Source organism: Oreochromis aureus, linkage group 3 (assembly GCF_013358895.1).
Source record: "Oreochromis aureus strain Israel breed Guangdong linkage group 3, ZZ_aureus, whole genome shotgun sequence".
Taxonomy (NCBI): domain Eukaryota; kingdom Metazoa; phylum Chordata; class Actinopteri; order Cichliformes; family Cichlidae; genus Oreochromis; species Oreochromis aureus.
Window position 1 is genome coordinate 90,345,092 of NC_052944.1, and position 25,574 is coordinate 90,370,665.

The 25,574-nt window shown below is 42.1% G+C and overlaps 3 protein-coding genes and 1 long non-coding RNA gene across 7 annotated transcripts; 2 read left to right on the plus strand and 2 right to left on the minus strand.

Moving 5' to 3' along the window:
* Positions 1-1,862: 1,862 nt before the first annotated feature.
* Positions 1,863-18,803, plus strand: LOC120438404 (nuclear factor 7, ovary-like). 2 transcript variants are annotated; one of them, XM_039608815.1, is made up of 3 exons: positions 1,863-2,099; positions 2,201-3,622; positions 13,740-18,803. In XM_039608815.1, the coding sequence occupies exon 2, from the start codon at positions 2,218-2,220 to the stop codon at positions 3,595-3,597; it is 1,380 nt and encodes a 459-aa protein (XP_039464749.1). In that variant the 5' UTR covers positions 1,863-2,099; positions 2,201-2,217; the 3' UTR covers positions 3,598-3,622; positions 13,740-18,803. The 2 variants fall into 2 exon arrangements, 1 of the variants encoding a protein (XP_039464749.1); XR_005611862.1 differs by having other exon boundaries at positions 1,865-2,099; positions 2,201-3,704; positions 13,822-18,803.
* LOC116329657 lies at positions 5,980-11,223 on the minus strand. 3 transcript variants are annotated; one of them, XR_005611879.1, is made up of 7 exons: positions 11,133-11,223; positions 10,569-11,014; positions 10,303-10,433; positions 9,298-9,593; positions 8,895-9,018; positions 7,293-7,428; positions 5,980-7,200 (listed from the first exon to the last, which is right to left on the minus strand). It is a non-coding gene; the product is annotated as an uncharacterized LOC116329657 (long non-coding RNA). The 3 variants fall into 3 exon arrangements; XR_005611881.1 differs by lacking the exons at positions 10,303-10,433; positions 10,569-11,014; positions 11,133-11,223 and adding an exon at positions 10,159-10,214; XR_005611880.1 differs by lacking the exons at positions 10,303-10,433; positions 10,569-11,014; positions 11,133-11,223 and adding an exon at positions 9,722-9,763.
* LOC120438406 (nuclear factor 7, brain-like) lies at positions 10,659-12,316 on the plus strand. Its single transcript, XM_039608817.1, has 2 exons — positions 10,659-10,794; positions 10,896-12,316. Exon 2 carries the CDS (start codon positions 10,913-10,915, stop codon positions 12,284-12,286), a length of 1,374 nt encoding a protein of 457 aa, XP_039464751.1. The 5' UTR covers positions 10,659-10,794; positions 10,896-10,912; the 3' UTR covers positions 12,287-12,316.
* Positions 17,701-25,574, minus strand: zgc:85858 (uncharacterized protein LOC405879 homolog). Its single transcript, XM_031751711.2, has 3 exons — positions 25,288-25,574; positions 21,951-22,026; positions 17,701-19,411 (listed from the first exon to the last, which is right to left on the minus strand). Exons 1-3 carry the CDS (start codon positions 25,369-25,371, stop codon positions 19,371-19,373), a joined length of 201 nt encoding a protein of 66 aa, XP_031607571.1. The 5' UTR covers positions 25,372-25,574; the 3' UTR covers positions 17,701-19,370.

The window sequence follows — 25,574 nt, forward strand, 5'->3', positions numbered from 1 at the left end:
GGACTGGAGCTCTCTGCCCTTTACCAATCCAGCCACGGGCCCATCCATCTGGCCCATCAAGACTCACTCTCATTTCATCAGTCCATAAAACCTTAGAAAAATCAGTCTTGAGATATTTCTTGGCCCAGTCTTGACGTTTCAGCTTGTGTGTCTTGTTCAGTGGTGGTCGTCTTTCAGCCTTTCTTACCTTGGCCATGTCTCTGAGTATTGCACACCTTGTGCTTTTGGGCACTCCAGTGATGTTGCAGCTCTGAAATATGGCCAAACTGGTGGCAAGTGGCATCTTGGCAGCTGCACGCTTGACTTTTCTCAGTTCATGGGCAGTTATTTTGCGCCTTGGTTTTCCACACGCTTCTTGCGACCCTGTTGACTATTTTGAATGAAACGCTTGATTGTTCGATGATCACGCTTCAGAAGCTTTGCAATTTTAAGACTGCTGCATCCCTCTGCAAGATATCTCACTATTTTTGACTTTTCTGAGCCTGTCAAGTCCTTCTTTTGACCCATTTTGCCAAAGGAAAGGAAGTTGCCTAATAATTATGCACACCTGATATAGGGTGTTGATGTCATTAGACCACACCCCTTCTCATTACAGAGATGCACATCACCTAATATGCTTAATTGGTAGTAGGCTTTCCAGCCTATACAGCTTGGAGTAAGACAACATGCATGAAGAGGATGATGTGGACAAAATACTCATTTGCCTAATAATTCTGCACTCCCTGTAGTGTCCAGAGTGAGGACAGACTGAGGGACCCACTGCTGCACATCATCTGTGAGGCTTTGCACCCCTGATGATCCACCAGGACAAACTCAGCAGTGTGTGAGGAAGAGGAGGAGGAAGAGCCAGCAGCAGCTGACAGATGGAGAGAATAGACAGACTGTTCCCTGTTTGTGAAGGACTGCTAGGAAAGTTTAACATAACTAATTGTCTGTCCTGAATCAGTCTTATTAGGTAATGTTCAAATAATTTGATCATTCCAGTGTTTTCAGTGTGGGAGAAAGTACTCAGGGCCTTCAAGTTACACACTATGAAAGGCAGCAGCAAGTTTAATATTCAGAAACCTAAAGTATGTATCAGCAGCAGAATGGAGCTAAAAATAAATGTTTGTTTCAGTTCTATGAAGCTTTGAGTATTTTGGATTAGTAGCACTGCTGTGTTTGTTGCATCATATTGCTGTAACTGTTTATATGTTTTATATATTCTGAGGTAAGTTGATCTATAGTGTTACATCATATTCTATAAGGATGTTATGTGTTTGTATAGTTTCTGCCCAGTTTGACCCATTTAGCAGAAGTCAGCCTGTTTAAGGCTCTGATATCTATTCTGTACGACTTAAAGCAGTTATGACATGGTCTGATTTTCTCACCCAATAAAGGAATATTTAATATATCAGTCTACTCTTCATTCTATCAGAAACAATTATCACAGCTTGTACATTTCCTTTTTATACATATATGTAAGCATTGACCCAAATTTAGTAATGCCAACATATTAAACGAACAATATTTATGTCTCATATATATATATGTATATATATTTCTGTTTTCCAATCTCAGTAACTTTGACACAGTAATATCTGCTTCAATATTTACACCTCTGATGAAATTTCACAAGTGTTAGCTTTATTTTGATACCAAGATTGTAAGGACAATTGCAGAGAAATAATCAATTAAATTTGGGCATTGCATTTTCAAGCAGAAAGCTCAGAAACACCCTTGGGGCTTAAAAAGTTAACAGATTGTTGAGGAATGTTTTTGAGTCATTATACTTTAAACTATTGTGTTAATGTCAGGTGATTTTCTAATTTTCCACCATATAGTTTTTACAATTCATCTTGGATTTTTCTCTTGTTGTGACTTGTTTTACGGCTGCTGCCAGATGTGAAACACACCCATGTTACAGGACCGCACCTCACATGACTCAGCTCAAAGCAACCAGGAAACGGGCTGTTCCTCTTCCTAAGAGAAGAGCACAGACGATCAGACTGAGTTCAGACCAAACTAGCAGCTTCCTCTGAGTGAGTCCAGCTACAGGAGAGAAAAGTGGAAAACTCCAACACTGCTGCTTCAAGCTGCTGACGCTCCACACACTGAATGTGAGTTTGAGCAAAAACACAACTCAAAGGAAGTTTCAGTGAAGGTCGTAGAGGAGGGAGGGGAGCCAGGACTGACTGTACTTCCTGTCTGCTGTTTTCAGCTTCACTCACAGACTCAATGGCTTCCAGATCAGAGGAGGATCTCTGCTGTCCGGTCTGTCAGGAGGTCTTCAGAGATCCTGTTCTTCTGTCATGTAGCCACAGCTTCTGTAAAGACTGTCTGAAGAGATGGTGGAGAGAGAAAGGGGAACGTGAGTGTCCAGTTTGTAAGGAAATATCTTCAAAGAAGCATCCACCTTTAAACCGAGCTTTAAAGAACCTGTGTGAGTCGTTCTTACTGGAGAGAGCTTCAGAGGCTCTCTGCAGTCTGCACTCTGAGAAACTCAAACTCTTCTGTCTGGACCATCAGCAGCCAGTGTGTGTCGTCTGCAGAGACTCTGAAAAACACACCAATCACAGATTCAGACCCATCGATGAAGCTGCACAACAACACAACAGGAAACTTCAGGAAACTCTGGAGCCCTTAAAGAAGAAGTTAAAGGTTTGTGAAGAAGTTCAAGTGAAGTTTGGTCAAACAGCAGAACACATTAAGGTCCAGGCCCGACACACAGAGAGGCAGATTAAGGAGCAGTTTAAGAAGCTTCACCAGTTTCTAGCAGAGGAAGAGGAGGCCAGGCTGGCTGCACTGAGGGAGGAAGAGGAGCAGAAGAGTGGGATGATGAAGGAGAAGATGGAGGCTCTGAGCAGAGAGATAGCAGCTCTTTCAGACACAGTCAGAGCCACAGAGGAGGAGCTGAGAGCTGAAGACGTCTCATTCCTGCACAACTACAAGGCTGCAGTGGAAAGAGTCCAGCGCTGCCCCCTGCTGGATGATCCACAGCTGCCCTCAGGAGCTCTGATAGACCAGGCCAAACACCTGGGCAACCTGACCTTCAACATCTGGAACAACATGAAGGACATGGTCTCCTACACTCCTCTCATTCTGGACCCAAACACTGCTCATCCAATCCTCATCCTGTCTGAAGATCTGACCAGTGTGAGAGGAGGAGGAGAGAGGCAGCAGCTTCCCGATAATCCAGAGAGGTTTGATCATTTCTGCTCAGTCCTGGGCTCTGAGGGCTTTAACTCAGGGACTCACAGCTGGGATGTTGAAGTTGGAGACAGTATAGTGTGGTTAGTGGGTGTGTTGGCACAGTCTGTGCAGAGGAAGGGACGCATACTGTCTGAATTTTGGGGAATAGTGTTCAATACAGGTAAATATTTTGCATTCTCACCATCTGCTAAAACTGCTCTCTCAGTAGAGAAGAAGCTCCAGAGGATCAGAGTGAATCTGGACTGGAACAGAGGAAAGCTGTCGTTCTCTGATCCTGATACTAACACACACATACACACCTTCACACACACTTTCACTCACAGGATGTTTCCATACGTTTGCACTTATGGTAAAGTGAAGGTGTTGCCGTTGAAGGTGTCAGTGTCAGTGGAGCAGATGAGTTGAGGATGATGATGTTTCTAATGTTGTTTCCTGTCAGTGAATTGAAGCTGTTAAACTGCAGCTGTCCTCCTGCTGCCTCGTTGTTCCAAAGCTCTTTGTTTCTCTTTTAGTTCTCACTGTTTCTTTCTGTTTCTGCTGTCCACCTTTTCACATGGAAAATCATTTCACTGTTTCTCACTGAATGACTCCCCAAACTAGATTTGAAATTCTATCAAGTTTCTAATCATTACAATTGATTCATGTTTCTATTTGATGTGTGAACTATTAAGCTTCAGTAAGCTATTATTAAGTTCTTATTTCATCATTTACAAAGCATTACTTCTCCTTACTGTTCATTTCTAAATGTTTATTCTTGATTAATAAAGCCCCATATAACATGTTCATTGTATCATTTTTAAGTAAGTGATAGATAGATATGCATCTAAATACTTTATCTGTCTATCTACATTTATTTATATGTATACATATACGGAGCTCGATTAACAGATGAGCTCCATGTTTGTGTGTTAAATGTTTTATAAATGGTTATTTGAAAATATAATTTTGTAATTCATTGTTTTCGACACTTACAGGTTATTAAGTAGTTTTTGTGACCTCATCTAAAGTGAAGTGTAATTTTGCCTTAAACTGTTTTTATAGTTGACTCAAAAAGTCTCACATATCTTCACAACAGAAAAATGTCACAAAACACAAAGAGATGCAAAACATTCAAATATTTTTTTACCAGATTGAAACAAAGCCCACCTGAGGTTTGCAGGAGAAGAGTCCGAGTTTGTAGGAGGAGTTTAAGAGCGAAAGATGCACTGAGCCTCAGGATAGCCCAGCTTAAAAATAAAATATGAATAATGTTATAACGAAACAATATTTCACAAATAAGTGTAAACACCATAAACAAATTATCCATCATGGCATTTGATTGACTTTGTTTGATATAATGAATTTGAGATCCTTCTATTTTGGAAGTAATGATCAACAAACTGCAAAATGAAAATGAAATCATGTTTAGGCAAAACCTGTTTAAAAAACAAAAAAAAAAATCAAGTGCTTTCTTTGAACCTTCAGGCGTTTTCTTTTTTGTCCTCTATATTAAAAGTGTTAACATTACAACAATATGAATTGGGACCAAAGGATTACGAGAGTTACCAATTCTGAGAGAACTGGGTGAGGTAAGGAGAGGGAAGTGACGGAAAATGCCGTAGGTCACATTAGATGCTGGAGAGTTGACAAGGAAAAAAAAACCCCTAAATGTTAGCTCACAAAGCTTCAGTTATAGTATACAATCAATTGACAAATAATAAACCAAATTTGTATAATCATCTCCATCAGCCTGGAGCACAGGGAGGAGAAATTAGACGCTCTCCAAGAATACAACGACTTTATCGAACTCCTGGAGTCAGTTGATAGATCCTTGCGATGTAGTTAAGTCTCTAACTGAGAATATGACCCATCTTAATACAAAAAAAATAAATGCAGGCCTGTAGTATGAGAGAAAACTATGTGTTTTCTGGTATCTCAGGTTATGCTGAAGAGGATGCAGAAGCAACTAATCAAAAGCTACGATCATGTCCATCCTCTCAGACCTAACAGGTTGCCGGGAGACAGCATCCTGTTGTGAAAAGACCAGCGAAAAGTTTCATCAAGGAGGTGAAAGGATTGAACTTCAGCATAAACCACCATTTCCCTAAAGAGATCCTGGAGCAACGCAATGTCCTGTTCCTAAGTCTTTGTTAATAAGGGCTCTACGTGGACGGACAGCTCTATCGTGACCCTGCATCACTCCCTGGTTATATTAACATCACTGCAGATTAGAATCTGAAATGTTGCTTCAGACGCAAATTACACTTAAAACAGTTCTGTAAAAAGGAATTCTTGCTGTAGAAAAAGTTTAAAAAAATATTCAATATTCACAGCTTCACTAAAAGGATATTTGATTAAATATGAAGATTTTCTAATACACTTGTACTTTGTATGAAAACAAAGTGAAAAAACATGGACGTAATATTATTATTATTCATGGGTAATTATGCCATGATTGTACTGCTTTGGCCCACTTTACATCTAATTAGGCTGTATGTTGCCCCGTGAACCAAAACAACTTTGACACCCCTGATATACACTATAATAACCTGACTGGAACATCAGCATCTGTCCTCTGGGAAGCAGGGAAAGCTGTGATGAGGTAACATTATTTCTTTCTTCTTTTTTTTAATGAAAAAAAGAACAAAAATATTCCTGAATTGGAAAAAAAAACATCACGAGGGGTGGTAGTTACATTCATAGGTGGAGATCGAGAGAGAGAGATCCAGGGGCAACAACAAGAGACAACATCGACACATTAGAAAGGTATAGTAAAGAAAATAAGTGACACCAAGAAAAGGAGCAAAATCTGAAACCACTTCAATTTTATTGACAATACAACGGCAGAGTGTAGAGTGTGCAAGAAAAGGACATCACATAGAACTCAAACAACCTGCACAGAGACCTGAGAACAGTCCACCCATCAGTGCACTAGGAGGATAAAACACAGTGACATGAGTGTGATATTAATGAAGGCGCCAGTGTGTCTATTGCAACTGTAGCTGCTGCAGTATCTACAGCATCATGCAGTATACCACCACAACCACCTAAACCAACCCAGAGCCCTATGAGAAAGTTTCTGCAGAAGTCTGTGACCCCAGCAAGACAGGACTTAATTGATAAAGACCCGACCAAAATGATTGCACTTGATTTCCAACCATTTTTAGCTGTAGATGATAAAGGATTCAGGAACTTATTCATGCACTCAATCCTATGTATGTTTTGTTGCATGCAGATTGAGGATAGTTTCTTGCTGATGGTTGAAGTCCTGCACAGTCTTGATGTTTATTTTACAAAGAAGCGCATCTTCCACCACAACACGATGCTGGATTCGCTCACAGTGGAGGTTATCAATGGTGAGAGTAATGTGGGGAAGGACAGCATCCAGCAGTGTCGCGTGCCTCCTCGTCACTCTGCAATGTTTCATCGGGATCATCTGGCTCGGGTTGCTCAGGCTAAACCACCTCCTCCCCAGGACCAGGTCCATCACTGACGATGTCCTACAGAGAGAAAATTACAGAGTCTCCTCTGCTCTGGCTGAACAAGTACTCCAGTCTGAATAATTCAGTGAATGTGAGATCAGCTGGGCCACAGATGTTTACTTCTACAGGTTCTCCAAACAGCTGCTGACAGCGAGTGTTGAGGCGACTGATCAGAGCTGCAGAGTAAATCATTTACCACCAAATACAGCATCTGAGCTCCTGTCAGAGTTCCACCTCGCAATGCCACTCATTGATGTCCCTCACTGAGCTGTGATTAAATTGCTGAACTCCAGCCAAGCCACGAACCCACTTTTCCTCCTCTGCCACTTCTGTCACAAGTATACAGATTACAGCCGTATACCTGGAATCATGTTAGGAAGTAATTCGTGAAAACCTTCCAGGCTGTTGCTTCCACGCAGACATTTTTAATCGGGAACATCCACGTTGTTTTTTCTTGTGGTAGCCACCCTGTACATGTTTGTGTCTGCTGGGTCCTGAATGCACTCCAGGTGTCACTGCTGTGCTGCCCACATCTCAACAGGGAGCCCTGGAAATAAACAGAGAAACTTTGTGTGATCTTCAGTTTTTCCCAATTTAAATTCATGTTTTAATAACCTTCTGGATTGAGGACTTTCCTACCAGGTGTTTTGAAGAGACTCACTCCACCCTCATCCAGCCCAGCTGGAACTTTCAGCTCCTCAATAACCAAATGGATGATCCAAAATGTTTCCCGAGGTGTCAGTGTGACCCTCCGCACATGCTCTTTTACCTGTCCCTGGAAATGTACAGAAAGACAACTTCAGACACAGACTGCATTGTTACTGGGTCCTTTGCTCTGGCGACCCTTATAAGCAGCTCGAGGTCTTCACCGTTTTAAGGCAGCAGCGCCCCAGCTAGTGCAGACTTAAATGCAGAGTGCTTTGCATGAGACTCTGTGCGGATGGCTGCGTCAAACCAGGGGATCCAGTGAAAGATGTCCAGACACACAACCATCCCACAGTCCACCCAAGGCTGAAACAAGGCCTCTACTACTGATGGTCCCTTTGCATGACAACAAACACGGTCCACATCCAAAATGTTGTTAGTTCTTTTTTTAACTCGTAGTTCTAAATTGGAAGATTATTGTGATATTGAAATATAAATATAAAATTATATTGTATTAGTTTTTGATCGATCAAAATAAGCGTCACATTTGCGGAAGCCGATATACCCGCCGAAACGCCGTGCGAGACTTTCAACCCCAGGTAGGCCAATTATGGATCTTCGGATCCACATTATGTCAGCAGCTGTTCTCCAAAAACAAACACGTTCACGCCTCACAGACGACAGCTTACAGTCGTGCGTAAAGATGAAAGTGACTTCGTACAGCAGACGCTGTGCGCAGAGGTTCAGGAGCGGAAGTCCCATTGTAAACATATCACGGCAGACCCGACTATGTTTCCATGAACACGCTTTTCAGCATCTTTTTATTGACCACTTTTCACACATGGTTGCTTTACACATACAGCCAGTGTTAAAGCTCGCAGCCCGACACACACCAACACAACAGTATAGGTGGCGAGGCGTGTATTGCAGGTACCGCTAAGGTGCGTCGGCCTCCCCCGCAGCGGCGCTGTAGTCCACGCCACACACATTAACCAGGTAAAATACATACTTAGGCGGAATTTTGCAAAGTTCAAAATGTGTTAATTACATAAATAAAATGTAATTTTCTCTGTAGCACTTCATGCATTTAAGCAACACACCTTAGTTGTTCACACAAAGCATAAAGGTAAAAAAAACCCCCAATATATACAGTGTTATGTTTATTTAAGATGTCAAAAAGTATTTGCGGCGCCCAGAGTTTTCTTTTGCGTGGAAATCGCATCCAAATGGCTCTTTGGGTGTTAAAGGTTGCTGACCCCTGCCCTAGACAAACGCTACACAGTGCCGTCCCGCAACTATTTTTCTATTGTTGCACTACCTGCTCTATACACGCAGTGTCGAGCAACGGTGGAGACGGAATTTCAAGCAGTACAACATTTTGCGGCAAAATCAAAATGTGAGGCATTTATTGTTTTTATGTTTATTTATTGTTTTTATGTTCAGTTTCAACTGTTACGAAGTTGATGTGCAGTTAATAAGTGCAATAAATATTTATATTGGAAAAGAAAATCGTGAGAGAATCGTGATCTCAATTCTAAGCAAAAAAAGCGTGATTCTCATTTTATGCAAAATCGTGCAGCCCTAGCTCACACTCACACTTATCAGCTTGAGGATACTTCAAGGAGCACTTTCACACTCCAGCAGAGTGCCACAAAAAGACTTGTCAGACTTCACTCCAGAGGTTAACTTGCAGACGAGGAGTGTTGGGCCTTTAGTACATCTATAAATGGGATGAACAAGTAGTTTTGTAATTACGATTACTTTGTAGAAAAAGGTGGTTCCCCATCTCTCCCTTTCTTTGTGGATTTGTCAGCTCTGTTCTGCACCTGTCAATTATGCTGGAATCATGCATACCGTCAGCAATATCATCGTGAATGTTACACACTTAAAGAAAGTTTACAACGAGCAACATATGCTGACAACAGCCATTCGCAGGTAAATGTGTATTAATGGTTTAGTAATCCTGCCTAGTATGATATTAAATATATGATACACTTACTACTTCATTTATCCCACATCGTTTGTAACGAGCCATCGAAGCGGTGCCTTTTCATATTGTCCTAATGGCACCACCAGCTCTCCCAGACACTGCTGACGTGACGTGGATACCCTCTGCTCGGAGAAGCTTCTCTGCGTGAGTCAATGCAGTGATTTGGCTGAGCAGCTCCAGTGGAGGTTTGGGGAAGACCAAACTTCTCACCCGGTACTAACGAGCCTCTTTGGTTGTCTTAAGTAGGGCCGAGTGACGGTGTGCACGGGCATCTGGATTAACAACTCGTATTTCTGGTGTCGCCACTGAAAAGAGTAGAAATGGGAGTAATATATTAGATATTGGCCATGAAGTAAAAGGGTTAAATGAGCTTTTCATCCTCATGTCATTTCAGCTAAATCCAGATCCAAATATCTTAAAGTCGATAACTTACTGTAAAGATAAAAGAAATGCGACTTTCCAAACATAGCGATGGCAGTGTTGCCAACTTAGCGACTTTGTCGCTATATTTAGCGAGTTTTCAGACCCCCTAGCGACTTTTTTTCTATAAAAAGTCGCTAAAAAAAGACGTGAAAGCGCGTATCGCTTTTACTCTCAACAAGCAGCGGGTGCTGTAACGCAGTCAGTTCTTCTTTTAATCTTTTACTCTTATGCTGTTTTGTGGATCACAAGGTTTAAAACTACTTATAAACACACACAAACACAAAGTAACTCCACCAGAGTGCCTATTTCGGGTCACTTTTGCCGGTCCAAGCCCGGGTAAAGGAGCAGGGTTGGAATTGTGACATTAAAAAAACAATAATTGCTAAAAGAAATTTAATTTGTAGTTCTAAATAAACTCTAAATGCATTTAGGACGTTTTTTACTCACTTTATGTCTCTTCCACGATGTTATTTCTGTCTCCAACAACATAGGTTACAATTATATTAGCGTGAACAATTATGCAACTTAGGTGATGACGTCATTTAGCGACTTCTAGCGACTTTTAGGACAGCCAATAGCGATTTTCCTTACTGAGGAGTTGGCAACACTGAGCGATGGTGCCGTTGTTTTCTGGTGACGCAACTTCCGTCGACAGGCGATTGGTAGTCTACAGCTGGCCAGCTCTCCTATTGGTCCACAGTCTGCGGGCGGGGCGAGCTCTTCTAATAATCAGAAGAAAGTTTGAAAGAAAAACTGCCAAACAGCTGCAACACTGAGTCATACTTTATTTTCTGAGCTTCACAAAATGTTTCACTTTTGACCTGCGGTGACAGTCTGCGCTCTGCTGTCACACTCACACATTTATAAGAGGACGTTGAATGAAGCTCCGCCCCCCCACGTGTTTAAAACGCAACAAACCAGGAAATTGTCCGGTCTTCGTCATCAGTAAAGAGAGACGCCCAGCCGACCTGACTGAGTTCAGACCAAACTAGCAGCTTCCTCTGAGTGAGTCCAGCTACAGGAGAGAAAAGTGGAAAACTCCAACACTGCTGCTTCAAGCTGCTGACGCTCCACACACTGAATGTGAGTTTGAGCAAAAACACGACTCAAAGGAAGTTTCAGTGAAGGTCGTAGAGGAGGGAGGGGAGCCAGGACTGACTGTACTTCCTGTCTGCTGTTTTCAGCTTCACTCACAGACTCAATGGCTTCCAGATCAGAGGAGGATCTCTGCTGTCCGGTCTGTCGGGAGGTCTTCAGAGATCCTGTTCTTCTGTCATGTAGCCACAGCTTCTGTAAAGACTGTCTGAAGAGATCGTGGAGAGAGAAAGGGGAACGTGAGTGTCCAGTTTGTAAGGAAATATCTTCAAAGAAGCATCCACCTTTAAACCGAGCTTTAAAGAACCTGTGTGAGTCGTTCTTACTGGAGAGAGCTTCAGAGACTCTCTGCAGTCTGCACTCTGAGAAACTCAAACTCTTCTGTCTGGACCATCAGCAGCCAGTGTGTGTCGTCTGCAGAGACTCTGAAAAACACACCAATCACAGATTCAGACCCATCGATGAAGCTGCACAACAACACAAGAAGGAACTTCAGGAAACTCTGGAGCCCTTAAAGAAGAAGTTAAAGGTTTGTGAAGAAGTTCAAGTGAAGTTTGATCAAACAGCAGAACACATTAAGGTCCAGGCCCGACACACAGAGAGGCAGATTAAGGAGCAGTTTAAGAAGCTTCACCAGTTTCTAGCAGAGGAAGAGGAGGCCAGGCTGGCTGCACTGAGGGAGGAAGAGGAGCAGAAGAGTGGGATGATGAAGGAGAAGATGGAGGCTCTGAGCAGAGAGATAGCAGCTCTTTCAGACACAGTCAGAGCCACAGAGGAGGAGCTGAGAGCTGAAGACGTCTCATTCCTGCACAACTACAAGGCTGCAGTGGAAAGAGTCCAGCGCTGCCCCCTGCTGGATGATCCACAGCTGCCCTCAGGAGCTCTGATAGACCAGGCCAAACACCTGGGCAACCTGACCTTCAACATCTGGAACAACATGAAGGACATGGTCTCCTACACTCCTCTCATCCTGGACCCAAACACTGCTCATCCAAACCTCATCCTGTCTGAAGATCTGACCAGTGTGAGACGAGGAGGAGAGAGGCAGCAGCTTCCTGATAATCCAGAGAGGTTTGATCATTCCTGCTCAGTCCTGGGCTCTGAGGGCTTTAACTCAGGGACTCACAGCTGGGATGTCGAGGTTGGAGACAGTATACAGTGGGCACTAGGTGTATTTGCAGTGTCTGGGCAGAGGAAGGGAGTCATACAATCTGGATTATGGAGAATAGGGTGCAGTTCAAGTAAATACTACTCACTTTCACCATCAGCTGTCACTGATCTCTCAGTCCAGCAGAAGCTCCAGAGGATCAGAGTGAATCTGGACTGGAACAGAGGACAGCTGACGTTCTCTGATCCTGATACTAACACACACATACACACCTTCACACACACTTTCACTCACAGGATGTTTCCATACATTAACACTTACGATAAAGCTAAAGTGTTGCCATTGAAGGTTCAGTGTGAGTGGGGCAGATGAGTTGAGGATGATTATATTTCTAATGTTGTTCCCTGTCACTTTTAGACCTCTGCCTCACCATGACATATTTCAAATACAACAAGCGTTTCTACAGACAAAAACATGGCTGTGCCATGGGCTCTCCCGTGTCACCTATTGTAGCCAACCTTTACATGGAGGAAGTGGAAAGAAAGGCTCTTGGCTCTTTTAAAGGGAGAGTACCCAGCCACTGGTACAGATATGTAGACGACACCTGGGTCAAAAATCAAAACACAAGATGTGGAATCCTTCACTGCGCACATTAACGCCGTGGATAAAAACATCAAGTTCACCAGGGAAGACACAAAGGATAACTGCTTGCCTTTCCTGGACTGCGCTGTGCACATTGAAGAGAACGGCAACCTCAACATTGAAGTTTACCGGAAGCCCACACACACGGACCAGTACCTCCTCTTTGACTCCCATCACCCTCTGGAACACAAACTTGGGGTAATTAGGACCCTACACCACCAAGTAGAACATGTTCCCTCTAAGCCTGAAGGGAAAAAGAAGGAACACACACATGTAAAGGAAGCACTCAAAACATGTGGTTATCCTAATTGGGCGTTTATAAAGTCAGCAAAGAGGCACAGAAACGAAGATCAGACACCAGCGAGGGAGGATAAGAAAGACAGACGCAACAACGTTGTCATCCCCTATGTAGCCGGTGTGTCAGAGAAACTCAGGAGAGTTTTCTCCAAGCACGACATCCCAGTGTACTTCAGACCCAGCAACACACTCAGACAGAAACTGGTTCACCCGAAAGACAAAACTCCAAAACACAGACTGAACAATGTGGTGTATGCTGTACAGTGCAGCGAGGAATGCCCAGACCTCTACATTGGAGAGACCAAACAGCCACTTCACAAGCGCATGGCACAACATAGAAGAGCCACCTCCACGGGACAAGACTCAGCAGTCCATCTGCATCTAAAGGACAAAGGTCACTCTTCCGAGGATGCCAATGTTCACATTTTGGACAGAGAGGACAGATGGTTTGAAAGAGGCCATCTATGTCCACTGTGAGCGACCATCTTTGAACAGAGGCGGTGGTTTACGACACCAACTGTCTGCCATCTATAATCCAGTTTTGAGTTCCCTCCCCAGACGCCTTAATGCCCACTCACATCCTGGGCCATCTGACCTCAGGAAATCACATGATAGGGTGGGGCCAGGTTTCACAATTAGCTCACCCCGAAACTCTGGCTGATTAGGACCCACACCCGCTTTCACACCTTGGCTCATGTGATTAGGTAGAGGATCATCAGGGGGTCCTTTGTCCCTCTTAGTGGGTGGGACACTCCCACTGGCTTTAATCTGGGACTCTCCACCATTTGGCCTTAGAACTGAAGAAGCTTCTTGGATGAGAGGTGAAACGTCTTCAAGCAACTCAAAGAAGTCCAGATGCTTTTTTTTCTTTCCGTGCTCCTTAGCCTCCTGTCAGTGAATTGAAGCTGTTAAACTGCAGCTGTCCTCCTGCTGCCTCGTTGTTCCAAAGCTCTTTGTTTCTCTTTTAGTTCTCACTGTTTCTTTCTGTTTCTGCTGTCCACCTTTTCACATGGAAAATCATTTCACTGTTTCTCACTGAATGACTCCCCAAACTAGATTTGAAATTCTATCAAGTTTCTATCATTACAATTGATTCATGTTTCTATTTGATGTGTGAACTATTAAGCTTCAGTAAGCTATTATTAAGTTCTTATTTCAACATTTACAAAGCATTACTTCTCCTTACTGTTCATTTCTAAATGTTTATTCTTGATTAATAAAGCCCCATATAACATGTTCATTGTATCATTTTTAAATAAGTGATAAAGTATTTAGATGCACGTCTATCTCCATGTTTGTGTGTTAATAAATGTTTTATAAATGCTTATTTTAAAATATAATTTTGTAATTCATTGTTTGCGACACTTACAAGTTATTAAGTATTTTTTGTGACCTCATCTAAAGTGAAGTGCAATTTTGCCTTAAACTGTTTTTATAGTTGACTCAAAAAGTCTCACATATCTTCACAACAGAAAAATGTCACAAAGCACAAAGAGATGCAAAACATTCAAATATTTTTTTACCAGATTGAAACAAAGCCCACCTGAGGTTTGCAGGAGAAGAGTCTGAGTTTGTAGGAGGAGTTTAAGAGCGAAAGATGCACTGAGCCTCAGGATAGCCCAGCTTAAAAATAAAATATGAATAATGTTATAACGAAACAATATTTCACAAATAAGTGTAAACACCATAAACAAATTGTCCATCATGGCTGATAATGCAGGAGTTTGGAATGTCTTTAGTTGATTCCACCTTCCTGTGGTTTGTAGTCGGTTAGCTTTAGTCAGACAAGACAGCATCCAGTCAGGTTCAGTTTCAAAATGCTCCTGAAGTAAAAGAAATACATGGAGACGATTTAATTTGCTGGGATTTGGACTGACGCGTGTTCAATTGGAGCAGCAGTTTGTTGTTGCCCTCTTGATTCTTTATGACAACAATAAATATATTTTTAAACAATGATTCATGTTTAACTCCATATATGAAATGGTTCTAATATTTGAATTGTGGTTGTTTGCATTTGATTCACTTTGTCCGATTATAATGAAATTGAGATCCTTCTATTGTGGAAGTAATGAGTCACTTCCCTCTCCTTACCTCACCCAGGTAAGGAGAGGGAAGCATCTAATGTGCCGTAGGTCACATTAGATGCTGAAGAGTTGACAAGGAAAAAAAAAACCCCTAAATGTTAGCTCACAAAGCTTCAGTTATAGTATACAATCAATTGACAAATAATAAACCAAATTTGTATAATCATCTCCACCAGCCTGGAGCACAGAGAGGAGAAATTAGACGAACCAAGAATACAACAACTTTACTGACATCCTGGAGTCAGTTGATAGGCGATTGTCCAGCTTCGATGCGATGTTGTCCCTGCTGAAGATTTTACAGCAGGAATTTAAATCCCTGCGGGAATCTCTGGAATTCAGCCAGAATAAGGTGGAAACGGTCGCTCCTAAAAAGTCCTCGCTACGCGACTGAGTTAAGTCTCTAACTGAGAATGTGACCCATCTTAATACAGAAAATAAATGCAGGCCTGTAGTATGAGAGAAAACTATGTGTTTTCTGGTATCTCAGAGGATGCAGAAGCAACTAATTAAAAGCTGCGATCGAGTCCATCGTCTCAGACCTAAGAGGTTGGTTGCCAGGAGACAGCATCCTGTTGTGGCCAAATTCGGACATTTCAAATAGAAAGACCAGCGAAGAGTTGCGTCAACGCTAAAGGATTGGACTTCAGCATAAACCACCATTTCCCTAAAGAGATCCTGGAGCAACACAATGTCCTGTTCCTAAGTCTTCATTAATAAGGGCTCTACGTGGACGGACAGCTCTATCGTGACCCTGCATCACTCCCTGGTTATATTAACATCACTGCAGATAAGAATCTGAAATGTTGCTTCAGACGCCAACTACACTTAAAGAAAACAGTTCTGTGAAAATGAATTCTTGCTGTAGAAAAAGTTAAAAAAAATATTCAATTTAATGTAAGTCAACAGCTTTACTACAAATTAGTTTGGTTTGGTGGCATCCTATTGTTCGTGCAATGCCATGAACGTTAAAGTGCAATACTATGTTGTCAGTTCCAAATGCCTTTGGCTTAAACTTTTGTTTGTATTTGTGCAACACTTGAATTTAGAAAGCGAAGGTTGTTATATGTTTTGAAAAGGGATATCTGATTAAATATGAAGATTTTCTAATGGACTTGTACTTCTTTGCATGAAAAAGGTGAAAAAACATGGACTTATTATAATTATTAATATTAATAGGTAATTATGTTAATATTGTACTGCTCTAACCCACTTGACATCTAATTAGGCTGTATGTTGCCCCGTGAACCAAAACGACTTTAACACCCCTGATTTACACTATAATAACCTGCCTGGAACATCAGCATCTGTCCTCTGGGAAGCAGGGAAAGCTGTGATGAGTTAAAATAATTGCATTTCATTTTAAAAAGAAAAAAATATATTCAGGGATTAGAAAAAAAACATCAAATCCTCCAAAGAAGCCTTCGTGTCCCAACAGGAACAGGAAATACTGAACAAAATATGTAAAACTAGAATTAAATGAAATTATTAATAAGACAGTCAAGCAATAACGCTGGATTCACCGCTGACAACAGGTGAACTCCAGCAGGAATTAGACAGGCTATAGTGATTGAGGGCATAGGATGCAAGAATGTGGAACATAACATCTTTATGCGGATGATGTTTACTTTTTCTCCAAGACTCACAAACCACTCTCTCTGAGGTAATTATATTAATAAACTCTTTTTCAAGATTTTCAGATTATTCAGTATCTATACTTCTTCTGATTAATTGCTCGTTTCATAATTCTTCTTCTACACCACTGCAGTCTAGAAATATAAACCCCCGTGTGCTATCTTAAAAAAGCTACAAAGGACAAAGAAGGACTAGATCTGCCTAACTTCTTAGCCAACAGGCTTAGGATGGTTAAAACATACCCTTTCAGATGGGCCCTGGCTAGACGTAGAACAGGCTCTAACAATAACAGAGATTTTGGAACTACCATTTATCAGCTCAAACATCAAATGACATCAATATCAGCTCCTTCCTGACAGCATGGTGGGAGTTTCTAAAAATGATGAGTCTTCATTAATCCCATGCAAACGTTCACCTATCTGGAAGAACCCTGACATATTACAAAACAATAATATAATTAACTTCCCAGATTGGAGTTGTAAATGAATTAAATACTTGGAGCATATATTCTAAGGAACAGACTAGTCCATCTAATAGACTAGCTATACAGTGTGGGACTAACAAGAATAGATTTTTAGAATATCAACAAATTAAATCTATAGTAAAAAAAAACAAACAAAAAGGAATTTAAGGCTAATGAAGTTAAATAACAAACACCATCACAATTCCTTAATCTTAAAACCCCCAAAATACTGTCTAAAATATACAGGACAGTCTCCAAAATAGATGAATCAATATCTCTTCCTATTGCAAAATGGGAAGCAGATTTATCAGTCAGTTTAGACCAAAAGTTCTGGTCTCAGATATGCGTAAAAAGCTTTAAATTAATTAGAAATCCCAGTCTACAACCAATACTACGCAAAACACTACAGAGTGCACTATACAGGTCAGTGGATAGTGCTAACCCCTCTTCTTCAGAACAGCTGTTATGATTAACTTCAGCCACAAGATGGCAGCAGCTGGTCTGAGATCCTTTATCGGAAAGAAGAATTCAACTCTCAGGTGTCATGAGACAGTCTTCACTTTCAGAGATGAATTCATGCCTGCACTGCCTTGTTGGTCCTAAACCTGGGATTATAAGGTTCTTTTTCTTACAGAAAAAGCAAAGACAAAGAGGAGCCGGGAGGCGTGTAGAGAAAAATATTGGAGCTTTATTTAGTATCAAAGCGGAGCGTGTCGTCCAGCCGAAGGAACGTCTCCGACTGCTTCACATGGAAACGTCAGCAGGAAGTTTGTAATGACGGAGCTCGTTTCATCAGCTTGTTTTACTTCATTTACAGCAGAAGAACTGAAAGTGTGTGGAGGGGAAGGGATTTAAAGGAGCAAAGCGCTGTTTTTAGAGCCTTAAAGAGAAATCACATTTCCAGTCTGAATCCTGTAAACTTCACATGATGATCCAGCATGAACCTGCATTCACAATCACTTCCTGTGTGCTTTAATTCAACATCTTTTCACCCTGCTGACAGTCTGTTCATCACTTCATCTGCACGTCAGATGACGCCCAGGTTCATTTACTTTGAACGACTTTGGACCTCTGAAAATCAGAGAGCTAAAAGAAGAATTTACAAGGCCCTGTGAGACATTTGTAACTAGCGCTCACAGTTAGAAGATGAAGTTTTGACGTCTTCATGCGATTCATGTATTTCCTGTTTCACACTGAAAAAAAGTGTTGTTTTGGATGAGAGACGTGCTGCTGATAGACACAATCTGCAGATTTCTACCCTGAGTTCAAAATAAACATTTTATCTGTAACTTAACTGTTTCTTTAATTCATCATAAATATAACCAATCACAGCTCATGCAGGGTTTATTGTGAAGAAGATGCACTAAATGTAAGTGAAAGTTACCAGAGGAGAGATTAGAGTAACAGCTGTGGTTGAAACTAAAGAGCTCCAGAGGAAAAGCTAAAATTGTTTCTTTAAAGTAAATGTTTGTCTTTAAACCGTTTCTAATATTAACACTTATGATATGTGACTGAATAATCAGCGGAATGAATTAAACGGCTCTTCAGAAATAAATAGATTTGTTCTTTTTGTCTGTTTCACATTTGAAACACTAAGTAATAAGCAGTCATTAAACAAAACAGCGGTTAGCAACAGGACTCAAAATCACATAAATCACTGAACTATTATTGACAAAAATACAAAATTCACAACAAATACACTCAATATGAACTGAAACTAAAACAGGTGTGTGTTAGACTTTTAATTTGGAAGACATTCTTTTTTTTTTTTCACATTAAAAGTCTTCCAGGCTGGGCTGCTCTTCTCAGGCTTCAATGTACAAAAAGTTTAAAATCTGAGGCGTGCTGCATGTAAACATCTGTCTGAACTTAACCTTTGTCCTGTTATTAAAACGATTCACAGTATGATGTCTTTCTGAGTAAATGAGCTCAGACTGAAAATCACGAGGGTCCTAAAGACTGAGTGACGGTCTGAGAAACGAGGCGCGTTCACAGGATTTATGATTAATGAGCCGACAGCAGGAAGAACAGCGCTTTGTCCCTTTAAACCGAGGACTGAGAAAAGCAGCAGAGACGAGAGAGAGCAGCTGGACGACCGACAGGAAGAGGATTTAAGACTTCATCTGACAGGAACCAATTATCAATATGTGATCGATCAGCTTCATCGAGAGAGACGGGAGTAAACAAACAGACGATGTGCTGCAGAGAGAGAGGGAAGAGTCCAGACTCCACAGGTACAAGTGTGTGTGAGAGAGTGTGTGTGTTTGTGTGTGTGTTTTGAAGGCGATGTGCCCCTCCCTCCATGCATCAGGCTCAGCATCTTCGGGGTCAAAGGTCATCACATGCCCTGCCTGATGCTCTGGATGATCTGGAAGATGGCTGTAACAAACACAAAGGAGGCATTAGCAGCAGGTCACGTGACACAAAACCAGCTCATCCGTAAAGACATCAGAGAGACGCCGACTCCTGTTTCAACTGATTTTATTGCTCAGTGAATCAAACTTAAAAGTTGTGGCACAGACGCTCAAAAAACAACCACAAACCGAAGCAAAGCAGCGAGCCACGATTGCTTCCTGTGTTTTACTCCGAGGGCTGGAGTGCTGTAGCCGCCTGTGTTTGTCACATAACACTAACGACTTTATTTTAAAGAAGATAAATGTTATGAAACTGAGGTACAGAACAAGCTTGTGCAGCACAGATAAGATCGCACGAATCATGCTCGCAGTTTAACGTGTGAACACGTTTGAAATGGCGAGGTGATGTGCACTGTCGTTGGCTGCAAATAGAGAAGTCTCTGTGCGTTATCACTCTGCAGCTGCTCGTGTGGTTTCACACGTGTTTCTCAACAGCGAGCCTTGTCACCAGCTCGCAGTGGAGTCTTAAAAAGAACACTAACCCTCCGAAGACTAAGCACACTCAGTCATGACTGACGTGTTTATAGCAACGTTTCTCTAAGTGTAAATAAAAGCACAGTTTTTGTTTCATAAGCTCCTCGAGTCTGTGAGGGCTAACTATGAAGCAATGATGCTGGGACAGAGTGTGGGTTAGGAAACTCTCGCTGAAATAAGCGCAGGATTCCACCTTAAACGAGCCCGGGCTCAGAGCAGTGTTTCTTCAGGTGTGGATGCCGTGTTGAGCCACGGCTAATGTTCCTGAGCACACACAGAATCGGATCAGTTTCTAATACAGCACTGACACCATCATTCATTAAATGTCTCAGTTATCATTAAAGCTGCATAGTGAAAAGGCTAAATTATTAAACAGTTGATTAAGACCATTTGATAATGTGAAAAAACATATTAGAGGTGTTGACAAGTTTTTATACGCTGCCATCCAGATGTGTTTTCCACTGAAGATTCTGCTTATTTCAGCAACACGATGCCAAACCACATTCTTATAAAAGAGCCCAGCTGCCACTGACCAGCATGTAGTCTTGAACGGTCACCCACTGAACACATACAGAACTATAAAACCACAAATATGAGCAAAGAGCAGCTTGAATTCTAGATAAAGTGAAAAAGTGAAACATTAGGGTTTCACACCACACAAGCTTGCATCCTAAGATCACAAACCATTAAAGAGTTATGTTAGAAGAACATCTGCCACAGCTCAGTGGGAAGCATGCTCCTCTATGTGTGTATCTACCTACACAGTTACCGTCCGAGCTACGTGCAGATTCACCTACCTACTAACTAACCTACTGCATTGTGGCGGGGCGTGGTCGGCGGTGTGAACGCACCTGCAGGGCATCCACAATCACGCCTCGCCAGGTTAAAAGTGTGCTGTGTCCTGCATATCAGGGTTGTTATTGTGTACGTGTGGCTGGCAGCTGGGACGCTGCAGCCGAGAGGTGTTGTATCAGCAACAGTGGAATAATAAAATGGAAAAATGCAATGCATGCAAACATCGCTGGGTCTGTCGTGGTTATGTTACATGCATCCATCTACCAAACTACCTACATAGCCACCCATAGGTGCCTACCTGCCATTATACCTACCTACTCACCTTACTACCTGTCTAATGATCCACATACCCATCTACTGATCTACTTAATGAACTATATGGTTACACTTTATCAACTGTCCTATTTATATTATACGGCCCATCAGCCCACCTACCTACTGCAGGTATTACAGCTAAACACACTGCATTAAATGTGATGAGCAGGTGCTTTAATAAAGGACCTTTTATCAACAGTAATGATCGCTGCTAAACTGTTTTTTCTCTCTTCACCTGGGTTTGTTGTAGGTGAGATGTCTGTTTGACACAACAACAGTGTGTTGAGCCTTATAATACTTTTTATTCACACACATGCGCCTAAATAGATTGAGCAATCTGAACATTTATTTTTAGTCTCAAATATGAGACTTCGCCAGCATCAACTTCCTGTCCTTAAGAAAAGCCTCTTTATTCCAGTAACTCTAATACTTCCTTTAATACGAACACAGTCAACTCTTCTGCTGCTGGTAGAAGCAACATTAATCTGCTAATGAGCAGGAACATCATGAGAAAACCAAACCAGCATCGTGCCTCAGAGCCATGGCACAAACACAGATTCTATTGTGACGTACAATTTAAAAACAGGCTGAGAACAGTAGAACAGCTATTTCCCATCTATTTAAATGTGAGTGTTTTTGACATGTGTTACCAAACACTAGCAGGATGTTAGAGATGGCAAGTCCTGACTGGCTGGCGATAAAAGTGTAATCTGTCACAGGAAGACTCTGACTCCCTAACCTGCAGGCTGAAGACAAAACTTCTGGGAAAAAATGTGACTCAGAGTTTCCAAAGCTGATAAAGTTCCGAAGAAAAGCCACAGAGATGAGATCAGCTGAGCAGGAAGCAGAGCACGTCCTAAATCTGAGTCTGCATCGGCATCTGTATCAACATCTGGAGCACCTATGGGGAAGAAACTCACCTGATCCACAAACCACGAAGACGAACAGAGCGAGCAGCCACGGGCCCACCGGAGACTTCTCATCGTTTACTGGCCGCTGGAAAACACACACACACACACACACACACACACACACACACGGTCAAATATGGTCATTTGCTGCTTTTCTCCTGCACATTGTTAAGTATTCTTGAGTCTGGACGTGCGGACGTGACCACAGCCAGTCACTTGTAGGCTGCTGGGACCCTCATGAAACCACGTGCCGTTAAAAGCCTCCCGTGAGGAACCCTTTCGAGTTTTACTTCTACGTAGAACTTGGCTCTTAATTCTGATGATAATGATTACACCTCATGGTGAAAACAGGCGTCTTTTGTATTTTTACAACACTTCTCTTATGATCCCTTTACACTTTTTACACTATATGCAACTTTGTTTCACACATTTCACTTGCTTAATCCTAAAATGTACTTTTTGTGCATCCTAAAGCCTCGTTTATGCAGCAATGTGAGTAAAGCAGAGAAACATCCAGTAAGACAGTTCTGACTAGTTTGTCTACCCGTGCACACACCTTGAATCAGGTGGGTTACCATGTTGCAGAGACAGACGAGCTGAAAAATTTCAATTTCGTAACAGGTGAGTTGGGAGTCTTGGCAGGTCTGATGCTAACAGGAAAAAATTTAAAGTCCCCAACAAAACCAAAGTCAACCGGAGAAACCGAACTGTAAACGGGACGAACAAACAGAACAGCTAACGTCCCTGCTGTAACCGTTGTCACGTTTCAAAGACTTCTGCTAGTAAATGAAAAGATTTCTGTGAATAATCAGTGTTTACAGTGTTCACCTTCTTCATAATGTCTGTAGTTCATCATCATCAGGGCCAAACCCTGACTGATGGAGATCCATTCATGCCTCAGAGCTCCAAGCTGATCCCAGTTTGATTTGTTTTAAAGACTAGACCTTTAAAAAAGTTTAAATCATGTAACCCTGTGAAAATAAAACCCATCATCTTATTATTTGCAATACGTGGTATAACAGGAAGGCCACTTATAGCTCAAACCGCTAAAGACATCATGTTAATATAATAATAAACGCAGCAATGGACAGTTATGGCACACGTGGTTGCCTAGTAATGCACACTGTTTACACACATTTTGATATGAAGGCTGCAGTAACATAAGCTAAAGTTAGCTCCAAGTGACTGAGCAGCAGGGACCGTGTAAAGGCCCCAGTACAGCCTCAGCATTGGTCGATTGCCGTAACTTCTCATTTGCGCCCTCTGAGCTTCGGTACCGACACATCATTTAGCTTGAGTGTTGTGATGACGATGATTGATGTACTTTATTAGTGAATAATTAAACTGCTAAAATGTGTACGACAGAACAGAATAATCTTTATTGTCATCATATAAGCACAACAAAATTTAAACTGGCACCTCCGCTACGCCCATCAGAAAAAAACAACAACACAAATAGTAAAAATCAACAAATAGGCAATAATAACAATAACAAACGGATTATTAAATCTGAGGCAATGATTCTTGAGAGCCCTGAAAGTTATTATCCGTGCAAGTTATTATAGTATATTGGGTGGAGGTGATGGAGACCACAGCTCAGGGGTAAAAGCTGTTCCCCAATCTATTTATTTCGCTGCATCCGACTGTTAGGCCAGTTTTAAATGTCGACAATAAGCTGTTCAGTCTTTTATTTTAGTTTAACTCATCCTTATCCTTACCTACCATAATTTTAAGAGAGGTTTTGTAAGTATTCAAACATAACATACATCTTCATTCATCAAACAGAAAACACAACAAGTAGTTGTGTTATGTAAGGTGTGACAGACTCTGCATCAACTAAATCAAGGCAAACTGTGGTTTTGTCACAATCGCCCACCACAGAGTGAAAATATCCTGTGCTAGCGTGCCTGCTGATGGCGTACGAAACTCCAGCAACACTGCAGGTGACATTAATAACACCGGTTCTCTGAGGTTATGCAGAGCTCCTGAGTTTTGGGGGTTTTTACATTGTGTTGAAGTCTCAACTGTAAGCTTGTAAGCTGAAAGTACTCTTTTACTGCAGTTACTGTACTGCTCAAATTTAAATGAGATTACACACTCCTGTCTGTGCTAAGAGAGAATGATGATGCATAAAGCAGCTGGACTCATGGTGTCACAGCTCTTTGAGCTTGTTTACACCCTGAAAGAGTGTTTCAGTGATTGAAAATGGGGAGAAAATACCAAAAACACAAAAATATTTACTTATAATTTTGGGTTTCCACCTCTAATCACTTGAATTAGTTAAAAAAAAGAAACTGTGCAGATTTAAAATGAAGATATTCAGCAACACAGAGCAACAAGTACAGCAGCGTTATAAGTAGAAACACACACTGGATAAAAGAAGTGGAAAGTTTTAAGTTATACGTGAAAATACGACGTCAAATCCAGTAGAGACGCCCGTTAAAAGTGTAAAATCTCTCAAATTAAATCGCCTCACAATAATAAATGCTGCCGTGTTGAAATCGCGACTCCCTTGGAGTAGGCCGACTGTGTGTGTGTTAGACTCATAACTGCTCACAGGGAACACACACACAGCTCTGTGTGCTCACACTCTGTTGTTAGACCTGACAGCATCCTGCCAAACAGCCCAGCAGCCAGTCTGCACCAGACTCCGTTCAGAAAACGGGTCATTTAACGCTGCTCTCTGTCTGCACGGTCAAAAGCGAACAGCTGACCTGTATTTAAACAGCGTGAGGCTCGTTCTTAAATTCGGCCTGCGTGTGATTCACCAACAGCAGCTTCTTTGACACAAACTCGTGTTTTAAATGTGCGCACTGACCCGCACGCCTCCGCCCACTTTCTCTGTTTACACCGCACCAAACAGGAGGGGGGTGGACGACGAAAGCCTCCAAAAGCCCCCCAAAAGACGACAGCTTTCTGTGTGCTTTACGACTCGAAAACGGACAATAAAACTTTAAAATGTTAAAATAACTCAAATTACAGCTGAGCAGACGCGTACAGGCGCGTTAAAGCTCCACATTTCCTGAAGCACTCTGGCTCTCTTTAGGCTGACACACAAGCTGCCACTCACAGTGAGCCAGCAGCGGGACCTGTGCTACTATCCCACCATTTTCACTGGTTTTTAAATAACAATTACATGCGGCATGATGGCGACTCTGATGGTAACAGAGCTCCAAGGCTAGCTTAGCGAGCTAGCTGCTAGCTCCCTCGCTGCTTCCTGGCCGCGAATCTCGACCCTAAATAAACTAAATAAACGCATTTACAGGCACACTACAGGAACATCACATCTACGGACCACACGCCGAGTCCAAGTTAACGGGTCAGCTTTTAGCCCTTGTTTCCTTACCGACGTTTTCTGGACGTGTCCCCGCTGTGTGATCGTCTTGCTGTGTCGCTCGTTCGCCACTTTCATCCGCTGCACTGCTGACATGCTTCAGGCTTATTGACCGGTCCGGACCAGGAGGACGGAGGAAGAGGCGGGAACAGCTGGGATCCGGAGGCAGGAGGTGCGCTGGTAGTACAGGAGAACTCCCGGAGGAGAGGACCGTCAGCTCGTTCTGTTTCCGTGTTATCGTTAACGGTTTGCTGGATGTTAGCTGAGCGAGCGCTGACCCCGGAACTACTGACCTTGTC

What these genes read in the sequence shown, in the direction of transcription:
- LOC120438404 (XM_039608815.1), top strand. Translation starts at nt 2,218, where the DNA reads ATGGCTTCCAGATCAGAGGAGGATCTCTGCTGTCCGGTCTGTCAGGAG.
- LOC120438406 (XM_039608817.1), top strand. Translation starts at nt 10,913, where the DNA reads ATGGCTTCCAGATCAGAGGAGGATCTCTGCTGTCCGGTCTGTCGGGAG.
- zgc:85858 (XM_031751711.2), bottom strand. Translation starts at nt 25,371, where the DNA reads ATGTCAGCAGTGCAGCGGATGAAAGTGGCGAACGAGCGACACAGCAAG. An exon ending in GACACGTCCAGAAAACGTCG is followed by an intron (nt 22,027 to 25,287) that starts GTAAGGAAACAA and finishes TGTGTTTTCCAG; the next exon opens with CGGCCAGTAAACGATGAGAA. An exon ending in CTTCGTGGTTTGTGGATCAG is followed by an intron (nt 19,412 to 21,950) that starts GTGAGTTTCTTC and finishes TGTTTGTTACAG; the next exon opens with CCATCTTCCAGATCATCCAG.